This window comes from Pelobates fuscus, chromosome 5, assembly GCF_036172605.1.
Source record: "Pelobates fuscus isolate aPelFus1 chromosome 5, aPelFus1.pri, whole genome shotgun sequence".
NCBI lineage: Eukaryota > Metazoa > Chordata > Amphibia > Anura > Pelobatidae > Pelobates > Pelobates fuscus.
Genome location: NC_086321.1, coordinates 120,586,451 through 120,610,660, shown reverse-complemented (window position 1 = coordinate 120,610,660; position 24,210 = coordinate 120,586,451). Strand labels below are relative to the sequence as shown.

The 24,210-nt window shown below is 40.6% G+C and overlaps 1 protein-coding gene across 8 annotated transcripts in view; it reads right to left on the bottom strand.

Annotated features, from left to right (window-relative positions):
* Positions 1-5,943: 5,943 nt before the first annotated feature.
* NOS1 (nitric oxide synthase 1) overlaps positions 5,944-24,210 on the bottom strand; it is a 156,733-nt gene continuing 138,466 nt past the window's right edge. For 6 of the 8 annotated variants that reach the window (XM_063454192.1, XM_063454191.1, XM_063454194.1 and 3 more), the window contains exons 28-30: positions 23,171-23,289; positions 13,488-13,556; positions 5,944-8,065 (exon numbers count right to left, since the gene is read on the bottom strand). In XM_063454192.1, coding sequence (XP_063310262.1) covers positions 13,505-13,556; positions 23,171-23,289 — 171 coding nt within the window. In that variant the 3' untranslated portion in view covers positions 5,944-8,065; positions 13,488-13,504. Of the gene's footprint in view, positions 8,066-13,487; positions 13,557-23,166; positions 23,290-24,210 lie in introns of those variants that run through there. The other 2 variants (XM_063454198.1, XM_063454199.1) reach the window with 2 other exon arrangements.

The window sequence follows — 24,210 nt, the reverse complement described above, 5'->3', positions numbered from 1 at the left end:
CGCCGTGCATGAAGAAATCCAGCATCAATCAAATCCCCACAGGAAAGCACTGAAATCATTTTTATAGGTAATTCTAATGCGACAACGTCGGCTGGGAAGGGGGGTGGGAGCGTGGGACGTCAACACTGGATTCAGGAAAGAGACTAAAGGGCTTTTAACCCCTTAAGCACTGGGGGGGGGGGGGCAGAGGGGGAAGAGAAACCTAACCTGTAGCAACCTAAAGTGCCAGGAAAAAAGCTTTGTTTTCCTGACACTATTGTATCTCTTTATAATCTACATTTGTTAATATTTAAGCTAGCACAATGAGTAGATGGAAACTAAATCCGCTTTAATTTTAATCCATGTAGTGTATACAATAATAGGTACACTTTTTGAAAGTCAACCATTTCTAGAGGAAGCCATATAAGTCCAAGCAAAAACACTGTCTACCATATTTACCAGATAGAGATATATTGAATTGTGTGCAGTGTGGTTAATCTTGGGATCTTCATCTTATCTGTCCATAATACTTTTCCAAGGTTATATAGATTTGGTAATACCAATTTAGCAAGCAATAACTGGACCACTATGTTCTTGAGCATTACTAGTCATTAGCCTCTTTGGCAAACCTGAGGGACATTATAGGCACCCAGATCACTTCATATCATTCGTCCTGCAATGTAAAATGTTGCCGTTTTCAATTTGAATCTGTGAAATGACGCTGTACATCGTCACGCTTTGCATGAGGATGTCCAGTGTCTTGAAAATCCCCATTTCCATCATGGCGGACCGCGATCGCGAGCTACGCCAGGGAAATTTGTGCGCAAATAACACCCATTCTAATAGCCAGGTCGTGATTCCCACGATCTAGCCTGCTGTTTCCTATTTTCCATTATACAGTATTTGATCTTCCCACTACATATGTACTGTTTTCCAACTATCTATCAAACAGTGTTGGATCATTCATATTATTTCGATATTCTGTTGTACTGACTGTTTGTATTGGTGCCATACCTGATTTTGTATTGGCAAAGGATCCCCACCTTTAAATAAAAATATGTCCATTTATACTTATACACTCTAAGAGGAGTAACCACCCTAGTGGCCCCCACTCCAGCAAGGGCAAGGGGTGAATATTCACGACACTGAGAGGGGTGACACCCCCCCTTACCGTGGGGTGACCCCCAAGCAAACCTTGCACCAGCCCTTCAGTGGCAACTACATACTAACAAGGGTGACCCCCCCATCGCTGCCATATGCAGACCACAGGCCATATACAGACCACAGACCATATACAGACCACACGTCATAATAATAATCAGGAACTTGTGACCCACAGTCACACACTATTGTAAGGTTAAGGAACTACCGGAGTACACCTCAACTTCAGAACTTAAATGATACTGATTCAACTACAGTATTGTGGGGGGGACCCCCTTCTCTATGCCATGACAATTTTGGGACTGCATAGTGTAACCGCTGGCGGTTCCCTTATTTACCACTATAATGTCTTAAAGCATAGAACTTAGTAGGGCTAACCATACAGATATCTTAGCCATAATTTTATATAGTTAGTAAGAGATCCTCTATTTAACATATATAAATAATTGAGAATACAATATAAAATAAGGATTGTCTTGGAAGCAATAGTTTTGTCTTTTAGATATTTATTATATAAAAATATATAGACATATAAAATCCATTATAGCAGAGTTTATAAGATGAAATTAAATGCTTGCAAATATCATTAATAGGTTAACATACCCTTCTGAACATGTCATCATGTAAGCCTCTCTGTCATTTTAAGATGGAGCAGCGTCTGTCTCCAAGTCTCTCCTCCGTGTTAACATTTAAAAGTACACCTATTTATACCTTAGGTGTCGTCATTTTACGGTCACTGTAGTTCATATATGAAAAAGTTACTTTTTTACTTTATTCATTTTAGGACCTCCCTTAACTTGGCAAAAATACAAGTCCATAACTAAAGGGTGTATACGTCCTGGAAATTTTCCTGACTTAGTTCAAGATGGCATCTTAAAGTCTGAATAGCTTATCTGTTGTTTATACCAAGACGTAAGTGCACAGTCGTGGGAGATTCCCGGATTTGGGGAAATTCCATTAACTTGGGGTTACCACAGTATATTGTGTACTGAAAGAGTCGTAGAATAGCCTTGAAGCTTGTTTATGCATTATTGTTATTGTAATTTGTCTGGGACAAAATGGTGCAAACATATTATGCACTGAGGTTATTGCTTAAAGAAAGAGTTATGAAAAACAATGTGTTCCATTTCTAACACCTTGTCAGTTTGCAATATCTCTTAAAGACAAAGTACACAATTTAAGAAATACAACATTTCATTCTAAAACTTGTAATATTTGCATTTGCCCATAACAATAGAACAGTATTCAATATTCAATATATATTTAAGGATACCATATGACACCTTAACAGGAATACCCTCATGACATCATTACCAGCCACCAGTGAATACTTTGTATTAAGGGTGACACCCTTACTGCTATTGGGGTGACCCCCTCCACCCCCCACGTACTGGAGTGCCTATGTTTGTGTTTACGAAAACAAGTGGCAAGAATACCCGCATGAAATCATTACCAACCGCCCGTGGCCACATTATATTAAGGGTGACCCCCTTACTGCTAATGGAGTGACCCCCCACATACTAGAGTGCCTTTACCTATATGGGTACAAATATAAGTTAATTGACGCAGAGGTACAGCTCCGCTGTATAACTGGTATGTACCACACAACCACACACCCCGACCAGTCAGCGCGCAGTTTTTACGAGGGTGACCCCCTCCATAGTACCCGCCCCATCCTACGGGAGAATACAGGGGTGACCCCCCTATTTATTTACAAGACTGTCGATGTCTCCAATGTAACCAAGGGAAAACCCCTGGCGTGAATGCATGACATGGCACCGGTAATTAGAGGGTGACCCCCTCTTATTTGGCTCTCTAACCACTCCGTGCATAATAATATTATTATTGCACTCATTCTGGATGTACACCAGTTGCACTGGGAACTGGACACCCTGCAACTTTAAGAGGTGCACACATATTACTCATTTGTATCTCACCCCGCCATTACAGAAACCTTGGGGCATGATGCCTGAACCATCATAAAAACCCAGACCTAAGATTCCCACAACATGTCATATGCTGCCATAGCAACGTCAGTGAAGAAGGCACTTTGTAGAGTGCGCAACCTCCCACCTGAATCACGAGACATCTCCCATCTGCCAACCAAGATGTGGTGGGAGCAGAGGGCTCTGAGACATCCTGAAAGGCACTAGGAAGGCTCAGGCTTCATAACCATGAGATTTAAAGGGAGACCTCCACGTGTAGAATCATACAACGTAATCCCTCCTCCACTTCCATCCTCCGAGAAGGAAGACTTTTATCCCACTTCACCCACTATGGCGAAAGTGGACGAATGGCGAACAGCTGACTTGACCTCTGTTGCTGACAACAGGCACATTATGCGAACTACGGCATCTTATTACGTCAAGGAATACGTAACGTAGTACTCCACACAGAGAAAGGGTTGTCACAAGATTACAAACACGGATAAAAATGTCTTCATCGACACACTGGGTTTACCCCCATTCAACCCACGACACCCAAGATCTTCAAAGAAATTGACAACGAACTCTCGGATCTAGGGAAGAGAGCAATAGGACCATTGGCAAATGAATTATTTGCCAAATCATTATCACTGAACTTAAGCATGTGAACCTCTTCAACACACGGTTGGATCCTGCGGACCATTCAGGAATACGTTATAGAATTCCACTCTCCACCCTCGTTGGTAGGATGTCCTCATCCTTTACGAATGGCGGCAACCGACAGACCTCTCATTGACGAAGGAATCCGAGTCCTGCTCGCCAAAGGAGCAGTCCAGTTGTCTCCGGACAGGTCAGGTTTCCTTCAACAAGATATTCAAGGTCAGGAAAGACAGGGGACTACCGTCCAGCCATCAACTTACGTCACATTCTCAGAGAAATCGAGTTCTGCGCAAGGAGTTCATCCCTTTCCGAATCCTTTTTTTTTTTTTAAACCAAAAGAATAGAGGACTCAATGTTTTTTACATGTTCCCCCCTCTCCAATCATTATATCACCCTTCTATCAAATGCATAAGCATGTTAAGATGCATTCTAATGCCATGTTTATTATTATTATATGTGCATTTATAGTAACGTGTAGCTTTCCTGTACTTAGGTGCATGTGGGGGGGGGGGGGGTGCATATTTATAAGTGTGTGGATTTACGTACATATATGTGTATATTTGTCTATGTGTGTGGATATGTTTTTGAATGTAATGGTATTTTTGTATGGCTGTATGTATACAGTTGTAATCAAAAGTATTCAGCCCCATTAAAATCAGGTTTATTGTCAAAACTTACAGACTTTCAGCAAACAAAAGCAATTTAAAAAGCTCAACAATTTAAAAGCAATTTATAGTGACTTCTCCAGTCCCAAAATTATTATAATTAATTAATTATAAGACAGTTGTCGTCTGAAGCACATCAAGGGCTTCATTAGTTGCACCAGGCATGCTTGAGCTAGAACACTTGAAATACCTGAACTGGCCAGGGGTTTGTTGAGTGTCACATTTGACTGTATGTTAGAAATATGGCTAAGTCATAAGAATGATCCACAAAGTTAAGAGAAGCGATCATTGCCCTTCACAGACAAGGAACAGGATACAAAAAGATAGCAAAGGCACTGAATGTTCCTAGAGACACTGTTGGAAGCATATTTAGCAGGTTTAAAGCTAAAGGAACAGTGGTTACACTACCTGGAAGGGGCAGAGAAAGGAATCTATCAAGGGCTGTAACCAGGTTTCTGAGAAGGCAGGTTGAGTGACTGCAAAAGACCTGCAGCAAGACTTGTGTGTACTAAATGCAGAATGTTTCTATACCAGAACTTGAAGACATACACCACTACTGACCCAAAAGCACAAAAAAAGTTGGCTCCAATATGCTCAAAATTCTATAAATAAGTCACATATATTTTGAGATTCTGTTCTGTGGTGCGATGAAACCAAATTGGAACTTTTAGGCCCGATGGATCAGCAGTATTAAGCATACGCTAAAATGAACACGCTGCCTACAGTTAATCATGGTGGTGACTTGGTGAATCATGCCATCTGTGAGGAAGCTGAAGTTTGGGCGTCATTGGACCTTCCAACAAGACAGTGATCCCAAGCATACCTCAAATTCCAACAAGGCTTGGCTGCAGAAGTAGTTCTAGAAAATTCTACAATGGCCATCATAGTCACCTGGTGGGATTGGAAGAAGGCAGTTGCAGCATGCAAACCCAAATATATTACTGAACTGCAGGCCTCATGAGCAATGGTCTAAGATTCCTCAGGAATGCTGCCAGAAGCTGGTGACTTTCTATGCATCTTGTTTGCAGCAGGTTTTATTGTATTTATTATTCCATCCCAGTTCCCCTAAATTACATACATGAGTACTTGCATTCCTAATCCGTGTAATTTTTTTTTTTTGTCTCTCCGCCTTCTAGTACCGTATCTTGCCCTGTTTTTTTTTCTTCTTTCTCCTCACTCTTTGATCCTTACACAGAATATATATGGCCCTCTTGACCCTATTTTCTTTCTTTATGTTTCCATTACCGGTGTACTAAATGCCGCTTTAAACTCTGTATCACAACTCAACTTTGAATTCTTTGTTGTTTTTGCTCCGAAATGCTTTAGAAATTGAGGATCTCCTGGAAGCTTGTCATTCCTGAATTAATCTATACTAATTTCATCTATTATTTTACAACAAATCCTCTTAAAAGACAAATATCATGGAAACATAATGGGAATTTACTTTTTCTTCTACACTATGATAGATCTTCATAGATAGGTACGACTATATATGTTTCAATTATTTTGTGTTTGAAAATGTTGACAAATAAAAATAGCCTGAAAACATGGATGAGTTAAATTTCTTTTATTTAGCATTTTTTTGATGTTCTGAAACAGACATGTGCAATGTAAAATCCATATCACTGGTTGCTCAGGACTATACACAGGGAAATGCATGCTTAGATTAACGTCAAAGTGGGCCAGTTCCCTACTAAACCAAATGAAATGATAGATTGATCCTCTTGGGTGAGTAACTTTATTTTAGGAACACTAAACCTCCTCTAGACATGTTCTATTCCCTCATGACTGTTGTGTGTAATTGTTTTCATGCACTGTACTGACATTGGTACAGTGTAAAAGGGCCCTAGGCCACATCCCAAGCAAGTCTAACAAGTGAGACAACCCAAATCATTATATACCACACAGGACAAAAGTTCAAGAGAATATAGATTTAGTTTTCTTCAATCAACTGATTTAGTATAGACAAATAAAATAAGGAAATGATTTAACAGTACGTTGATTTAACTTTTACTGAGACATGGAACCATATAACCTCTTTCCACGTAAACCCTATTCCCAGTTCCATTACCCATCACAATCAAAATGTACAATATAATAGAAGTGAATATAGAATATTCCATTGTTCCAGCCATTTAAAGTTGAATTCTTGAATACATAGTGTTGCTATATGATGAAATAACACATGATAATGAAGTTCCACATTAAAATATTACATAAAGCATCAGTAAAATACTTGTCTAGGTGCAGGAGCTATATCACTTGCTTAAAGTTTGCTTTTTCATTAGGAAGCAAGAATATTTTTGTTCACTTTGTATTGTTATACAGACTTAAGAATAGTTACATACAAGTCTTCTTCTGGATTTGTCCACGCCATTGCATACATGATGCCAATTTAACATGCACACTATTACTATGATTAAACACACTTTAGTGAAGATAGCACATTAATTATCAAAATATAAAGCTTCTGCACAAATTGAAAAAGCTTTCACTGATGCTTGGCCAATACAATACAAATTATTTGGCAGCTTACTTTAAAAGTAACTCCCATCCTGACAGATATGTATGAGCAGCTTTGATAAAAAGAACAACATAGGAATGGTTTTATATTGAAAGTTAAAGTAAAAAAAAAAAGAAAAAAGTAAAATGACAGACTTTGATACATTTTTAATAGGTGTACAATAAACATTTTACCCCATCCTCCCAAAACTTATGCTACCCAAATCACAATCCAGAAAAAGTGCAAAATAAATCACGGTATTCAAAAGTATGAGATTTAACATAACATTTTTAGAAGTCAAAATTGTCTCCCTTCTTTGCCCCACGCTTTGCTGTTTTCGAATTCTTTGGACTTAGGTATAGTACTGTTATGTCCCATCATTGCTGCAGTTTGTGTGTATAACACAGAGCTAAGGTACCTTATATTAATGTAATGTTAGAGCAGTAAGACACATGGTATAGCAATGCAGATTGAAGACCATAAGTATCTAGCCTTCTTGCATCCGAAGGTAGCATGAACATTGCGATTCCCAATCAAAAGAAGCGATAAATCCGTTCAGTCTCAAGACTGTCAAACAAGGCCTGAGGAAAACGAGTCACCTTCATGCACCAGAAAATGTTTCTTTAGTTTTGCAATTTTTTTTTTAATTTTTAACTTTTTAAATTTTTTTTTGCATTTCATTCCTGTTTCAAGATGCAGCTGAAAAAACCTCAAGCAAAGACACGGCAGTGAGTTTATACCCGAAACACCTGGACTTCCATAATTAGATGCAATATATATCTGTATATAGGTCTTTTATATATATATTTATATGTATATATAGATGTAGATGCGTATCGGCACAGGACAAAGACATCACAGGGTAGCAGGCATAGAGGTGTCAGAGTCCCATAAAAAAAGATTTATCTTTGCGCTGAAATTACAAAACCCATCTTGAAAGGGGGGCTTTATGTGAGAAGAATAAAGCAAGTAAGTATATATATATTTAAATCTCAACACTGTCATATGGACATGGAAGTGTTGTTTGGTGTCATACATGCAGTACACACAGTTCATGTATATTTCCACAAACTGTACATGCAGGTGTGAATGCCGTGTGCATGAAGAGTGTGCTTGCATGACCAGTTGGCATCTGTTGACGGATGAAATATTCCAGTTATGAACAGAAAACCCTACAAAATAAAAGAAAAGAATATCATCAATTAGTTATTAAATCATTCTTTAAAATATCCATGTCAGGCACCCGTATTATGGATAGTTCAGTTTAAATATGTCATATTTTAAAATATATATATTTATTTCAATGTAAGCAAAATAAAAAAAATAAAGTAAGACAACCTTTAATTGTTTGATTTCTGAGCAAAATGAAACAAAATCAAAAGCTATTATATTGAACATCTCTAAATCCAAAGAATTAAGGAACAACTACAAACACAAGCTAAGTAATTCACAACTTATTATGAAAGTTAATTGTGCTGGTTAAAAACATAAATACTATCATAAAAAGGATATATGAATAGCATATACATTTAGGACAAAACTGATGTTTTGAATATTGATGTTTGGTTACATATGCATAAAAATGTAAAATTATGTAAGCAAAAATGTATTTTTAAATGAATTTACTTATCCTTGCTTAAATACTGGGGACAAACATTTTATATTGTATGGCAGAACAAAGTGGAAGTCACGAGAGCTATGGAAGAATTATACTGGGGAGTGAGAGGCTCTTTTTGTAAATACAGGATGGTGTGGAAGCTACAGATTGATCACTGGTGAAATAAAGTTTGTCTAGGATAAGGACACCAAAAGAGTATAGTGGAAGCACAATGGTATAAGTCTGTGGTTATGTGTAATATTTTCATTTTTTTCCTACAAATTATTCATTTTAATATTATTCTTCATGAAGGATTCATTTATTTATTTAAATTATGGAACTTGTCATTTACGCATAGGAAAGCATTGGATTCGAGGAGATTTTCAAATCTGATGGTCGGGAGGGGGGGGGGGGGGGGGCAGAGCCAAATACCTCCCTGGCCAATCAGCATCTCTTCATAGATATGCATTGAATCACTACATTTCTATGAGGAAAGTTCAGCATCTCCATGCAGAGCGTGGCTGACATCAGAATTGATGATCTCAGCCAACCACAATGCTTTCCTTTAGGAAAGTTCAGCGTCTCCATGCAGAGTAGTGGCACCTGGAGGTGTCCCTAGGCTGTAATGTAAACACTGCCTTTTCTCTGAAAGCACAGTGTTTACAATAAAAATCCTATAGGGACATGGTATAGACACCAGAACACCTACAAATAGCTGTAGTTGTTCTGGTGACTAATTTCCCTTTAATGTTTAAAACAACACAGTGCCACATATATAGAACAACATTTTATCTGCACACTGTGTTAGTCAAATTGCTAACAATTGTACAGTTCAAATAGCATTCCTTTTATTTTCTCCTCATTACATTTACTAACATGGAGCTTAGAAGCAGGACATGTCTTGCTTATGCTCTATAAAGAGACATAGAAACATAGAATGTGGCGGCAGATAAGAACCATTCGGCCCATCTAGTCTGCCCAATTTCCTAAATACTTTCATTAGTACCTGGCCTTATATTATAGTTAGGATAGCCTTATGCCTATCCCACGCATGCTTAAACTCCTTTACTCTGTTAACCTCTACCACTTCAGCTGGAAGGTTATTCCATGCATCCACTACCCTCTCAGTAAAGTAATACTTCCTGATATTATGTTTAAATCTTTCCCCCTCTAATTTAAGACTATGTCCTCTTGTTGTAGTAGTTTTTCTTCTTTTAAATATAGTCTCCTCCTTTACTGTGTTGATTCCCTTTATGTATTTAAATGTTTCTATCATATCCCCCTGTCTCGTCTTTCCTCCAAGCTATACATGTTAAGATCCTTTAACCTTTCCTGGTAAGTTTTATCCTGCAATCCATGAACCAGTTTAGTAGCCCTTCTCTGAACTCTCTCTAAAGTATCAATATCCATCTGGAGATACGGTCTCCAGTACTGCGTACAATACTCCAAGTGAGGTCTCACCAGTGTTCTGTACAATGGCATGAGCACCTCCCTCTTTCTACTGCTAATACCTCTCCCTATACAACCAAGCATTCTGCTAGCATTTCCTGCTGCTCTATTACATTGTCTGCCTACCTTTAAGTCATCAGAAATAATCACGCCTAAATCCCTTTCCTCAGATGTTGAGGTTAGGACTATCAAATATTCTATACTCTGCCCTTGGATTTTTACCTTCAAGATTCATTATCTTGCACTTATCCACAATAAATGTCAGTTGCCACAATTCTGACCATTTTTCTAGTTTACCTAAATCATTTGCCATTTGGCTTACCCTTCCTGGAACATCAAACCTGTTACATATCTTATCATCAGCAAAAAGACATACCTTTACGATCAAGACCTTCTGCAATATCACTAATAAAAGTATTAAAGAGAATGGGTCCAAGTACAGATCCCTGAGGTACCCCACTGGTGACAAGCCCATGCTTCAAATATACTCCATTGACTACAACCCTCTGTTGCCTGTCACTCAGCCACTACTTTACCCATTCAACAATATTGGAATCCAAACTTAAAGGACCACTATAGTGCCAGGAAAACAAACTCGTTTTCCTGGCACTATGTAATCCTTAGGTCCCCACCATCCTCATGGACCCGCTCCTGTTGGGCTGAAGGGGTTAAAGCCCCTTCAGCCACTTACCTTTCTCCAGTGCCGGGCTCCCTGGGTGCTAGTGACCTCTCCTCCTCCTGCCGACGTCAGCGCAGAGTGCGCATGCGCGGCAAGAGCCACGTACGTATTCAAACCGCCCATAGGAAGCATTACTCAATGCTTTCCTATGAACGTCAGCGTCTTCTCACTGTGATTTTCACAGTGAGAATCACAGAAGCGGCCTCTAGTGGCTGTCAGTGAGACAGTGAGGATAAAAACTAGAGGGACCTGGCACCCAGACCACTTCGTTGAGCGGAAGTGGTCTGGGTGCCTATAGTGGTCCTTTAAAGATTGCAGTTTATTGATAAGCCTTCTATGAGCAACAGTGCCAAAAGCATTACTGAAATCTAGGTAAGCAATGTCTACTGCACCACCCTGATCTAATATTTTAGTTACCCAATCAAAAAAAATCAATAAGATTAGTTTGGCATGATCTCCTTGAAGTTGTCTCTGATCTTGAAATCCATGTGATTTTAGATGTTCAACAATCCTATCCTTTAACATGGTTTCCATTACTTTCCCCACTACTGAAGTAAGGCTTACTGGCCTATAATTGCTCGACTCCGCCCTACTACCTTTCTTGTAAATGGGCACAACATTCTATAACTTCCAATCATCTGGGACTACTCCTGTAACAATGATTGGTTAAATACATCTGTTAATGGTTTTGCTAGTACACCACTAAGCTCTTTTAATAACTTTGGGTGTATTCCATCAGGTCCCATTGGCTTATTTGTCTTTACTTTTGACAGTTGAAATAGAACCTCTTCCTCTTTAAACTCACATGTAACAAATTACTAATTTGTCCTTTTTCCTAACTGAGGCCCCTTTCCTTCATTTTCATCTGTAAATACTGAACAAAAATATTAATTGAGGCAGTGAGCTAGACCTTTATCCTCTTCTACATACCTTCCTTCTTTTGTTTTTAATCTAACTAATCCTTGTTTTACTTTCCTTTTCTCATTTATGTATCTAAAGATGTTTTGTCCCTTTTTTTACTCACTGTGCTATTTTCTCTTCTGTGTGTGATTTGGAAGCTCTTATAACTTGCTTAGCCTCTTTCTGCCTAATCTTATAGGACATTCTGTCTTCCTCACTCGGGGTTTTTGTATAATTACTAAATGCTAACTTTCTTTTTTACTATTTTGGCCACATCTGCAGAGTACCACAGTGGTTTCTTGAATTTTTTGCTTTTACTGACAAGCCAATTTTCTGTTGCCTTCAGCAGGGCAACATTTAAATAATCCAATTTCTCTTGGACTCCATTTAAATTGCTACAGTCTGATAATGACTCCTTTACGCATATCCTAATTTAAAAAAAGTCTGTTTTTCTAAAGTCTAAAACTTTTGTTTGTGTGGTGTGACTCAGTCACTATTCTTATATTAAACCACACTGACTGATGATCACTGGATCCTAAACTTTCACCTACAATAATATCTGATACCAAATCTCCATTTGTAAACACTAAATCTAGTATGGCCTCTTTACGAGTTGGCTTCTCAACGACTTGTTTTAGAGACAATCCCAATAGGGAGTTTAGAATATGTGTGCTCCTGGCACAAGCAGCTAAGACACAAATAGAATATGCCACCAACATAGCAGAAGCTAACAAATATAGTGTTGTTTGCAGCATCAATGTGCAGAAGCAATATCTTCATGCATTGTATAAAGTGTTAGGGATGAGGGGTTAGATTAAAGGAAGGTGCTTGAATATATTGTTTCTGCATCCATTCATCTTGGAGAATCATAGAGTGATCGACAGTTAAGTATGTCTTTAATCTTTACATCTGATGCTGGTTTCCACAGCACTATATATACATTCATACATGCTTACCTATAGGTGAACCGGTTATCTACCACATATTAGTGTACTGTAGTGTTGTTATGGCAACGTCACTACATTGTTATGACAATGAATTGGCAAATGAGCCTTTTCTTGACATACACTCAATTTGAAAAATGGTGAATGCTAAAAATCAAACAGTGATTATCCAGGGGAATCTGTTGCCATTTTAGCCACAGACATCTCCAGGTGTTGGTAATAAGGATAGGAGCGAGGTCCTTGTTTTTTTACCCTTATTATTATTGGTGTCTTTGGTGGAATCTTGACAGAAAACAAACAATAAATATATGTGGAAAGAAAAAAAAACATGATCCATCATTGTCTGTGAAAATAAACAGCTCAAACACACAGACCATAATTCCTGTGCTGGAACAGAAAACAAATATAAGACACACTGAACTAACCAAATTCTTTAAAGAGTAGACATTTCTTTGCTAGCTCTTAAGAAAGTAACAGAGTTTATTTTAGAGAGGACTGGACAAATCGACTATGGTTGTGAGAGATATATAAACAGAGAATATGTGCTCTCTAAACAGTACATAACATACACTGGGACAGACCGAGAAGCTACCGCTTAGCTACACGGTATGAGTTGACATTTGGAAAATATTAAATATATTGCAGCTGATTAACTACCACTGGGACAGTTGAAAATATTGTGATATTGACTTCATTGGGAGAATAAAACTTGTTCAGAGTTATTATCAAAAAGGATGAATGATTGAATATGCATTGTGAGCATATCAAGCAAGCCTTCACTTCATTCAAGCTTGCAACCGAGTTTGGCATCTACCTGGGTTCTGGAGTAGCAAGATGATCCTGCCAATTAATCATATTGTGTATGTATATACCAGTTATATCAACGGTACACTTATTGAACATAACCTGTAATCCAATCAGTCATTCTTGGTCAACATGATGGACAGGTTACAGAGCATTAATCTTAGTGTTGACTGAGAATTACTTGACGTTGGATTGCAAACAATTTTTTTATGAATCCTTACCTTCCTCTTAACAAATGCTACTTCTGTAACCTGACTTCTTGGGTCTTCAATTTCATGTCTCTACCAGCACTAAGAGGACAAGCAGAAGCAAGTGATTTTGTGAACTCAACAAGCCATACTGTAGTTCTTAAACTCTATTTTTCTTTAGAGAAAAGTATCCTTTTAAATTTGATATAGTGCCTGGTATATACATCTGCATATCAATGGTATACGAGAGACCCAATTTCAATAAATCCCAGGTATGTAAAAAAAATATTGTATCTGTAATTGACTGCACACATTTAATACATACTAACTTACCTACTCTCTGCAACTTCTGTGACCCTCCTCAATCTATTACACGTGTACATTTAACTGAAGACAAATTAGCATGCCTTGATGGAGAAATCCTAGGGAAAAGTCCTAAAAGCAATCAGCAGTAACTTGTCATGTTATTACCGTACTTTTAGAACTTTGCAGATGGGAGGTGGGGGAATTTTATACTTAAAATAGTATATATGGAATTAAGTTATCAGATAATTAAGAGACAGACATAGACATTTAGTAGAGAGATAGAATGTTCCACTTAACAGTCAACACTGTAAGAGACATCACAAAAACAGTCTGAAAAGTACAAAAGCAGCCAGAAAAAGTCCTGGGTGCTGACACGGTGTGAAGTACAGTATTACACAAATGAGTAATATGGTAAAAGGGCATTTTGGGAGGAATACTGGTTTTAAGAATATGTGAGCGATTTAGGTATTTAAGCATGTATTGAAGAGCAGAGTTTACTGTATTGATATATATGTGTTATATATCATTTTTTTTTTTTTCAATTTGACAATTTTAATTTTTCCGCAAATGCGGTTTAAGGGATACAGAAAAGAAAAGAGGGCGGGGAAACAGTGCTTCTGTACACATGTAGGGCGTACAACCCCCAACACTTTGCAAAATACAGTCTACATTACATAATATTGGTGTACAAGTATAGGAACGACACATTGCATGTTATCTCCTTCTGTAACCTGTATCCACTTGTGTTTGTGTTGGCGGGTATGTTCCTGCCTCTATTGTCTACCCGTTGTGGCAAACCCAGCCACTTCTGACTTATATGTATCGTATGTTGTCCATAGGCTGAATGTATACTGCAAGTCGTTACCTGTGATAATGCTATGTACAGCCGTTCGCCGTACGAATGTGGGCTCCCCAGGTAGACCACACCTTCACCAGTTGTGTGGCACCAAGCAACCGAGTGCATCCCGGGTGCAATCGGTATTTCAAGGCTCTCCTAGGTGGCCGCCGATCGGCTACCGACCATGCGGCGGTCGGCCATCTTGGATCCTTTGTCTCTGCAGCGGTGTTCGGTCGTCGAGAGCCTGGAACGGAAAACGGCTACTCGATGAGTGAACACCGCTAGACTTTCAGAGCGTTCGGGAATCCCGCGTTCGGTGCATATTATGCCCTGTACTTATCCGGTACTTTTAAAACCACTTTAATGTTTTATCGTATTATGTGCGGCGTTCGGTCAATTCAGCTGGGATCGGAGCGGTATTCTCCCAAGGTGTGCGCCCCGACCCCAGCTATCTACCGAACGTTCGATTATTATAAAGTACCGAGTATTGTGTGAATTGTGTATTTTAAGGTCAATTGTCGGTTTTGCTGCACGAGGAGATAATCCACTTAAGCGTCCATTTTGGTAGGAGTATCCTTCTCGTGCAGCAATGCCTATTGGGAAAGTCGCAGTGCATGTTGGGAGAAATCCCCTGGAATTACTGTCTGGAAACCCCTTGCATGGGGAACTGTATAAATATGCTACCTGTGAATAAACCGAGCTAGTTGACTCCCAAACTGTGTTTCGTCCGGTTATTGGGAGGATGGGGAATATTGCCGTGCTTTCTGTCGTGACTGTGGATTTCCTGAGGATACCAACGGATATCGTGGACTAATATACTGCGTTCCGTAACACCCGTCATGGAGGGAATCTATAGAAAAGAGGGGGGGGGGGGGGGGAACTGGGGTAACAAGTTAACTCGTATGTCTTCGGCAGTTTGGTTGGATTGTTTGTCCAGATCTGTATTGTCCTGTTCGTTGGCCCCTCATTATGTGCTCGGGTCTCGATCTTTTGTGTATGCGGCCCATAGTGCTTTCACTGTGACGTTACCCTTGCCCAGTTTCATCTGGCTCCACATTATCCCTTCGTATTCTAGTGTAGTCGTAACCATCGTTACTACCTCTGCTGGGGTTGGGATCTCTGGAGTTTTCCCAGCGTTTCGCTAGTAATGTGGAGGCTGTCGTTAAAACTAGGAATATTAGTTTGGTGATGCAATGTGGTGTGCCTGTGGGTAGTAGTTGGAGTAAAAACTTTTCTACATTGTGGTCTAGCATGCACCCGGTGGCCCCCCGAATAAGCCCTGCTATTTGCTCCCAGTATGGTTGGACTAGAGCACATGTCCACCAGATGTGGAGCATGGTCCCTTCCTGTGTCAGACATCTCCAGCATCTGTCGCTTGAGTCCGGGTATATGATCTTGAGTCGCGAAGGCACCATGTACCATCTGTATATTAATTTGCGTGAGGCCTCTGAGAGAGGCACATGTTGTGAGTCCCTTGTGATTTGTGTGGATGCAGCGCCATTCATCTTGTGTGAGTGTTCTACCTATGTCCTTGTGCCATTCGGTCATATGTCTCCACTCCGGTTCTATTTCGTTCTCAGTGATCGACTTGTAGCACACAGAAAGTGACTTTAGTTGGGATTTTGTGTATACACATCTTTTCAAAAGGAGTTAGGGTGATAGGGGATGTGAGCGGGGGGCCCTGTCTTGTATCCTTGCCTATCAGAGCTGTCAGCTGCCAGTATGAGAACGTGAGCTGTGATGGTGTCTTATAGGTGGCTTGGATGACTGGCAACTGGTGTAGGCCCTGTGGGGAACATATCTGGTGCAGGTGTGTGATGTTGGAGGCCTTCCATGTTCTGTGCGGGAATGTGTTGTTGCATAGAGATATCGAGCGTAGGGGCGTCGCCATAGACCATGGCTCTGCGGAGCATAATTTGGATCTTTGGCTGTCCCATATGCGGTACAGAAGTTTGGTGGTGGGTAGGGCTTTTGACGATGTGCGGCGTAGTTGTTTGGGTATCCACAAGGCCGCAGGGAGATCCGCGATCTCGCTGCGGCTAGCCTCTATCGCTATCCATTGGGGAGTATAGGTAGTGGAGTGCATGGCGAAGATGTTCGCCATTTGTGCTGCGTGGTGATACGCCTTGAGGTTCGGGAATCCCAGGCCACCTTTGTCTATTGATTTCATGAGCAGCGCCCTTGAGACCCTGGGGTGTCTTCCCCCCCAACTGAATTTAATCAAGCCAGATTGGAGTCTGATGAGGAACGACTGCGGTAAGGGTATCTGCAATGAGCGGAACAGATAGAGGACCTTCGGCAAAATTGTCATTTTGATGACCGCTATTCGGCCTAGCCAGGATAGGAGCTTGTTTTGCCAAGAATGCAGTATGTGCTCCACTTCTTTGCTTAGTTTAACGTAATTGGCTACAAAGAGGTCGGTGTGTCTTTTGGTAAGTTTGATGCCTAAGAAAGTCAAGTAGTCGTTCCTCCAGTCATATTGGAATTTGAGTCTGTACCTCTTCTTCTGTCTTTGGGGTGTTTATGCACATGGCTTGTGTTTTAGTTAGGTTTAGCTGGTAATATGATTGTTTGCTGTAATCTTGAATTTCTTTGTGGAGGTTTGGGAGGGAGATTGCTGGGTTGGATAGCGTGAGAAGGATATCATCTGCAAATAGGTTTAGTTTATATTCCTTGCCCCCTATGGAGATTCCCTTAATGTCTTGATTGTTCCGGATCGCTATGGCTAATGGTTCTAGGGCCAACACATAGAGTAGCGGGGAAAGAGGGCATCCCTGCCGGGTGCCGATGGTGATGGTTAGTGAGGTGGAACTGAACCCTGAATTTAGCACTGTTGCTGAAGGGGTGCTGTATAGGGCCTTCACCACGTTGAGGAAGGCAGGGGGGAAGCCGTACCCCTTGAGCGCTTCCCGCAAGAATTGCCAGTTAAGCCTGTCAAACGCTTTTTCAGCGTCTAGGGATAGAAGTGTACCTTGTATTTTGGAGCTATTGAGGTAGTGAAGGACGTTTAACACCTTCCTCGAATTGTCTGGGCCCTATCTGCCGGACACGAATCCCACTTGGTCTGTTGAGATCAGGTCGGGCAGAATTGTTTTGAGCCTCTCCGCATATATTTTGGCGTATAGTTTGGCATCTGCACTCAACAGGGAGATGGGTCTGAAATTTGGGCAGGTCGTGGGCGGTTTGCCCGGTTTGGGTAAGGTGATGATGTGGGCTGCGAGGAATTCCCTCGGCAGGCTGCTCTGAGTCGTAGCCAAGTTAAAGGCTCGTGCTATGTATGGGCTCAGTGTGTGTTTGAATGTGTTGTAATAGAGGTTGGTGAAACCGTCTGGGCCTGGTGCCTTTCCCTTCGGCATTAGTTCTATTGCTTGTAAAACCTCTTGGGCTGTGATGGGGTTTGTTAGATTTGTGAACTGTTGGTCACGGAGCTTGGGCAGATCAACTCTGCGCAAATATTCTGTGATCGATGTCAGGGTGGGTTGGTGTACTTGGGGATTGTTTTTCAGGTTGTAGAGGGAACTATAGTAGGACGCAAATTCGTTGCAGATGTGCGTGGGTTGGGTAAATTTTTGTCCCTGTGGTGAGAGCAAGTAGGGAATTCTAGTCTCTGGGCCAAAGCTTTGCTCGCCTGGTTACCCAGGACACATGTGTTGGCTTTCAATTCTTTCAGTGCGTAGCTCGCTTTTCGAAAGTTTGCTGCATTTATTTGATTTTGCATTTCTTGTATCCGTTGTTGTGTGATCGCGGAGGGGGTGAGTATGATCTCTGTGGAGGTCTTGCAATTTTTTGAGATTTTGGGCGTGTGTGTGTGGTTCTGCTGTTTCTTGAGATAAGAGGCTCGCTTGATAATAATGCCTCTGATAACAGGTTTGTGGGCCATCCATAGAGTGAGGGCATTTATGTCTTGCGTGTCATTGGATTGAAAGTAGGTGTGCAGGTCTTGTTCTAGCGTCTGGACAAATTGGGGGTCATTGAGGAGTTGTTCATTTAACCTCCAGGGGCCTCTGTTCTTGTAGTTATAGTGGTCTGCTAGGTGAAGTGTGACCGGGTTGTGGTCTGACCAGGAGGATGATCCTATCTCACATTCTATCATTCTATTCAGGTGTGCGCTCTGTAACAAAAACCCGTCTATTCTGTAATATGTGTTATGTACCTGAGAATAATGTGTATACTCCTTCCCCTGAGGATGCAGTGTGCGCCATGCGTCATATAATCCGTATGCGTTTAACAGTTTGGTTAAGGTTTTGCACTGTCTGTGCAGTACCTTTGCTCTTTCGGTTGAGTGGGTTGCTGAGGAGTCTAGGGCGGGGTCTTGGAACTGATTAAAGTCCCCACATATGATTGTGGAACCTGTTTGGATCTGTGTTATTTGTTTTAGCAGTTTGCTAAGGTATGTTCCCTGGTTTACGTTTGGTAGATATGTGTTGACTATGGTATAGGTGGAGCTATTGATAGTGCAAATAAATATGATGTACCTGCCCATCGGATCCTCCTTTACCAGGATTTCATCAAAGGCTAAGTGTCGGCTGAGGAGGATAGAGACTCCCTTCCGTTTTGTGGGTGCGGTGGCATGGTATTGATGGGGGTACATTGACTTCCCCAGGACAGGAGTTGTATCTGCTGAAAAGTGAGTTTCTTGCAGGCATATCACGTCGGCTTGGGTGCCTTTGAGCTCTTTAAGGAGTGTGTGCCTTTTTTGTGGGGTATTCAACCCTCGAACATTGTGGGTGTCAATTTTCATATTTTTGTCAGTTTAGGTGCGTAGTGTGGGTTGTGGCTCACGATTGTCCGTGTGGACGGTGGCTGGTGCCGTGTGCGAGGGAGTGTCGGTTAGCCTGTAGGGGCAAAGAATTTGGCTCTGAAGCTCGGGGCCATGGTTCGGTCGGGGATGCCAAGTGGTGGTGAAATGCTGTTGTCTGGACATTTTCTTGTGGTATCGGTGCAGTGCAATAGTGTAAGCGACTTGATGACATACAACAAGTAAACATAACAAACAATATAAACCATAAACAGTAGTGGAACACCACTATTGAGGTGTTCAGGGTTTCCTGTCGAAGGTCGTGACTTAGGCCTTCTTGGTTTGGGGGTAGGTGGTCGGGTCTAACCATAGTCGGTCCAGGGTCGGGAACTAATCCTACGACTGGGCTCTTTTTCTGCAAGCACATAGTAGCAGTCTAGCTCTCATATAAGTGAGGGCTTCTTCCCAGGTTTTTTTTTTTTTTGGTTTTATGTTGGTACAAACCAGGTAGGGTATGTGACGTTCCATTCAGTCTTTGGTCCAGTCATCATCCGGGGGGGGGGGGGGAGGAGAGAGGGGAGGCCACGTCGGTCTGTGGGTTAAGTCAGGTGGATGCCGCCCCTGTCGTCGAGGCTCTTAGAGCAGGGGTTTAGAGGGATGTCAGGTGTCCCAGGTTGTGCTATATACCCCGCTATATTCTCATTCCACCGCCCCCCTCCCCACCTCCCCCCACCCCCCAAACCTCTGTCTTCAGGCGACAGCTAGTGAATGTCTCTGGTGCTTCACTGCATGGCGCGCGGGGTGGTCCGCCTCGTTCTGACTGCTCTCCATTCCCCTCGTGGTTTGCTGCTTCGAGGTTGACCCGCACTCTGGGTGTTGTTTACTTGGATGCCCCAGGACTGGAGAAGGTCAATGCCCTCTGCTGTGGACGTGATCACATGCATTTTGCTGTCTTTGTTGATGAGCAGCTTTACCGGGTATCCCCATCGGTACTGGAGGTTGCGCTGGCGGAGTGTCTGTTATGTTTCTGTATGTTCGGCGTCTCCTTAGTGTTTCTGCTGATAGGTCTGTGTAGACGCTGATGCCTTTAAACTTCTCCAAGACGTTGCTGTTGGTACGGTGGGTTCTCAATATTTGCTCTTTTATGTGAAAATAGTGAATCCTCATGAGGACGTCTCGCGGTGTGGAGGGAGGGAGATGCGCAGGCTTTGCCACTCTATGTATCCTGTCTAGGATCAGCATATCTGCTGGGATGTCAGGCAGCATAAAGCGAAAGAACTCTATAGCGTAGGCCGTGAGTTCCTGTGTGTGTACCTCTTCTGGTATGCCCCTCAGCCTTAAATTATTGCGGCGGGAGCGGTCCTCCATATCCATAATTTTATTTTCATATTGTTCCAGCCTGCTTTCTATGTCCTCCATTTTATCTGCCATAGAATCATGAGCTGTAACAAATTCTTCCATTCTGTCCTCTAGGTGGGAGGTTCTATTGCCTAATTCCACCATGTCCCTTCTCAGCTCTGTTATTGCTGTGTGGAACGTGTTCTGCATTTTTCCAGCTAGTTCATCTAGCATCCACTGCAGGGTGCGTTTGTTTAGCTCTGTACCTGCTGCTTGGTCACTGTCAGAGTCAGATTCGGCGCCATCTTGGATTGCCTGACCCGCGTTTTTTGCTTGCGGCGTGCGGGCTGCAAAGAATGCCGATTTGGCTTTGGGGTCCGCCACTTTTTTCCCCGGTGCTGGGACATCTCTGGGGTAAGTTTCTCGCTCGTTTAGTGCGTTTTTGCGCTGCTTATTACTTCTTTATTGGGCCCTGCCGACGGAGCTCTTTCAGACTGCGACCATACGGCTTGGGTTCCGGCCACGCCCCTATGTGTGTTATATATTTGAGGTCATTGTGTGAATACAATGTGATATATTTTTGTTGATCATATTGATTTATATAATTTGAGTTATATATCTGAATTTATCAAAGTGACTTTTAAGTTATATAGAACCATAGAATGTGACGGCAGATAATAACCATTCGGCCCATCTAGTCTGCCCAGTTTTCTAAATACTTTCATTAGTACCTGGCCTTATCTTATAGTTATATAAACATAGAATGTGACGGCAGATAAGAACCATTCGGCCCAACTCGTATATGATATATACGAGTTGACTAAAATGATATATTTAAGAGCAGAGTTGAACATTTGTGAAATGACAAATCCCTGGTTGAAGAACTATGAGAAAGATAAGTGTAATTTGTACACAATATGATGTAACTCAATAGAAAAAAAAAAAAAAAAAAAGAGAAAAATACTTGCCATTAAACATAACATTTGCACCCAGCCCCCTCCCACACCAGAATTAGAGGCAGGGAATAAATATCTGAGATGCTCAGGAACTTATCATTCTGGTCTATGTTGTTTTTTCCTCTCTAATAAACCTCTGTGTAGCAGGTGTTTAGGAGAGATTTAGTTTAGTCTCCAGTTGATAAACAGATAGAAGGCATTCCATACCTGCTATTAACATATTCACATCCCATATGATGGTTTTGTGGACCAGGCTATATGCGCCATTCTCTTAAGCTGGTCACTACACATATGCACAGCAGTGACTTGGGCTCTTTCCAGAAATGGGAGGACAAGGGTGTCAATGAAAGTAATGCTCATCCCCAAGTTGCATCTTGGACAGCAAATGAGGAAGTAAAGTTTATCTCTGATGTCTGATAAAGTGGACAATCTGATAGTGTAGTAAGTTATAAGCCCCTGTGTGACACAGTGAATGGAACCATAACCTTTACAATCACGCAAAGAAGTTATAGTGCTTAGACTGACCCTTAATATAGTTTATTTTATTTTTTTTATCAATTATCTGCACAACAAATTTCCATTCTTAAACCCGCTTAGCTTTCTTTTTGCGGCATTCATTAGAAAATTCTGATATTGCTAGACCCCAACAATTGGACTATATCACTAGATTGTTTCACTGTTATGTTGAAGGAAAAGAAAAAGGATTGAAAGCTTGAATATATAATGTATGAAGATATAATACAAATACTAAGGTATAGTTAGTATATTAAACTTACTACATATACAGTGCATTGAGTAAATAGGGGACTAAGCACTATATTATAGGCTTTTATATTAATTCTTAGTTATCCTGGACAACAAAGGAACTGATGGGATTTATTTGCTCATCATCCATGATTAGAGTCAAACTGATTGTCTGGCTAAAAAATAAATGCTAGTAATAGTATAAAAAAAAAACCAAAAAAACCAAGGGTAATAAATAGTCATGCAGTCAAATTGGATTATACCATTTAATTTAATATATTTTTTCAAGGGGATATAAACACATATACATGCATTTGAAAATGATGTGGTCCTCCCTTAGCAAAGGCAAAAATCAAAAGCCAATATTTAAAGTAATAGAACGTTGCCTAAAATGAGCACAGTAATTTGATAGGCAGCCCCTGAATGCATGCATGCCATAACTAGAATTGCTTTCCTGTATTGCAGTTGGAGTGAATTATATGATCAAATTTAAGCAATTTTGTAAGATCAAATACAGTAAACCACACATTTAATCTTCATCTTTTAGATTAGTTATAGTAATGACTATTCACTGAAATTGTTCCCACTGCAGGGGAAGAACCTCGAGTACAAGGATAGCTCTGTGGGACATGTGACAGAGACACAGTGGTTTATGTTGGCATGTGCACTGGTTGCCCCAAGGTTGTAATTAAGATAACACTTCAGTGAGCATTTTTACTTTACTTTTAATGACATAATCAGGCCTTGTCGTTAAAGGCTTATAATCCAGCATGACGTCCAATTAGCAACAACTTACTCATCAGAGTCCTTCTTGCTTTCCTCAATAAATGCGATAGATTCAGATCTGAGGCGATTTGTAACTTCATATGTCCGAAGTGTCACTCCAAAAATGTCTTCATGGTATCTATTGTCATCCTGAAATTGGAGTAAACACTTAAATATAATTATCATGAAAAAAAAAAAAAATTTGTTTTGCTTCACTTCTTCAAAGAAACATGCAATGTGGGAAAAATGTTTTGTTAAATCAAAATACTTTCTTGAATTTTCACTAAACAGTGAATATTTGTGCTTTAATTTTATATGTATTAATTATAAACTATTTAACTCCATCAGGACAATGTATTTAGCAAATGCTTTGATATCATGAGAATCCTAGCACATCATTTATCATGACGCTGTTAATAATCTTTATAGGTCCTAAAAAAATATATATATCAATTATTGTATTTCTTGGATTAATTTTTGTTTCAGCTTATCTATTCATAACCTTGGATTTATCATATCCTTCCCATATGTCACATAGCCGTAAAGGGATCCTTTTGTGTTTTAGGGATTTTGGGAAGGTGCATTCATTATTAATTTGCGTAACTGGAAAAAACCAAAACATTTGAAATAATTCCAAAGCATTTTATTGACACAAATGAATATGCACTTTGTGGGGTGTATTGACATTGTGCTCTGTTACATTAATATACACCAGGCATCCCGATTAATCCAACTAATCCTTGCTTATTACTCTACTTATTACAAGGAAACAAACTTCTCTTGTGCACTACTGTAGCTGTATGAAATGCACTAGCTGAAGTGGTGCTTTGACTCTTTTTTGTTAAACTTGATAATGTGCAAATGCACAAGCTAACTGCATCGGTAGATAAAACGCCAAGCTATATGGACAACTTCAATGACCAAAAGCAGTTAATGAAGGCACTTTCCCTTTATTATTGGAACCTTCTCTGTCGCAATGGTGCATCATGGTTCCCCCCTAATTGTTGCGGTTGTTTCCTTATTTTCTGCTATTTTCGGCTTTGAACCCACATTTTAAAAAGGCGATAACCC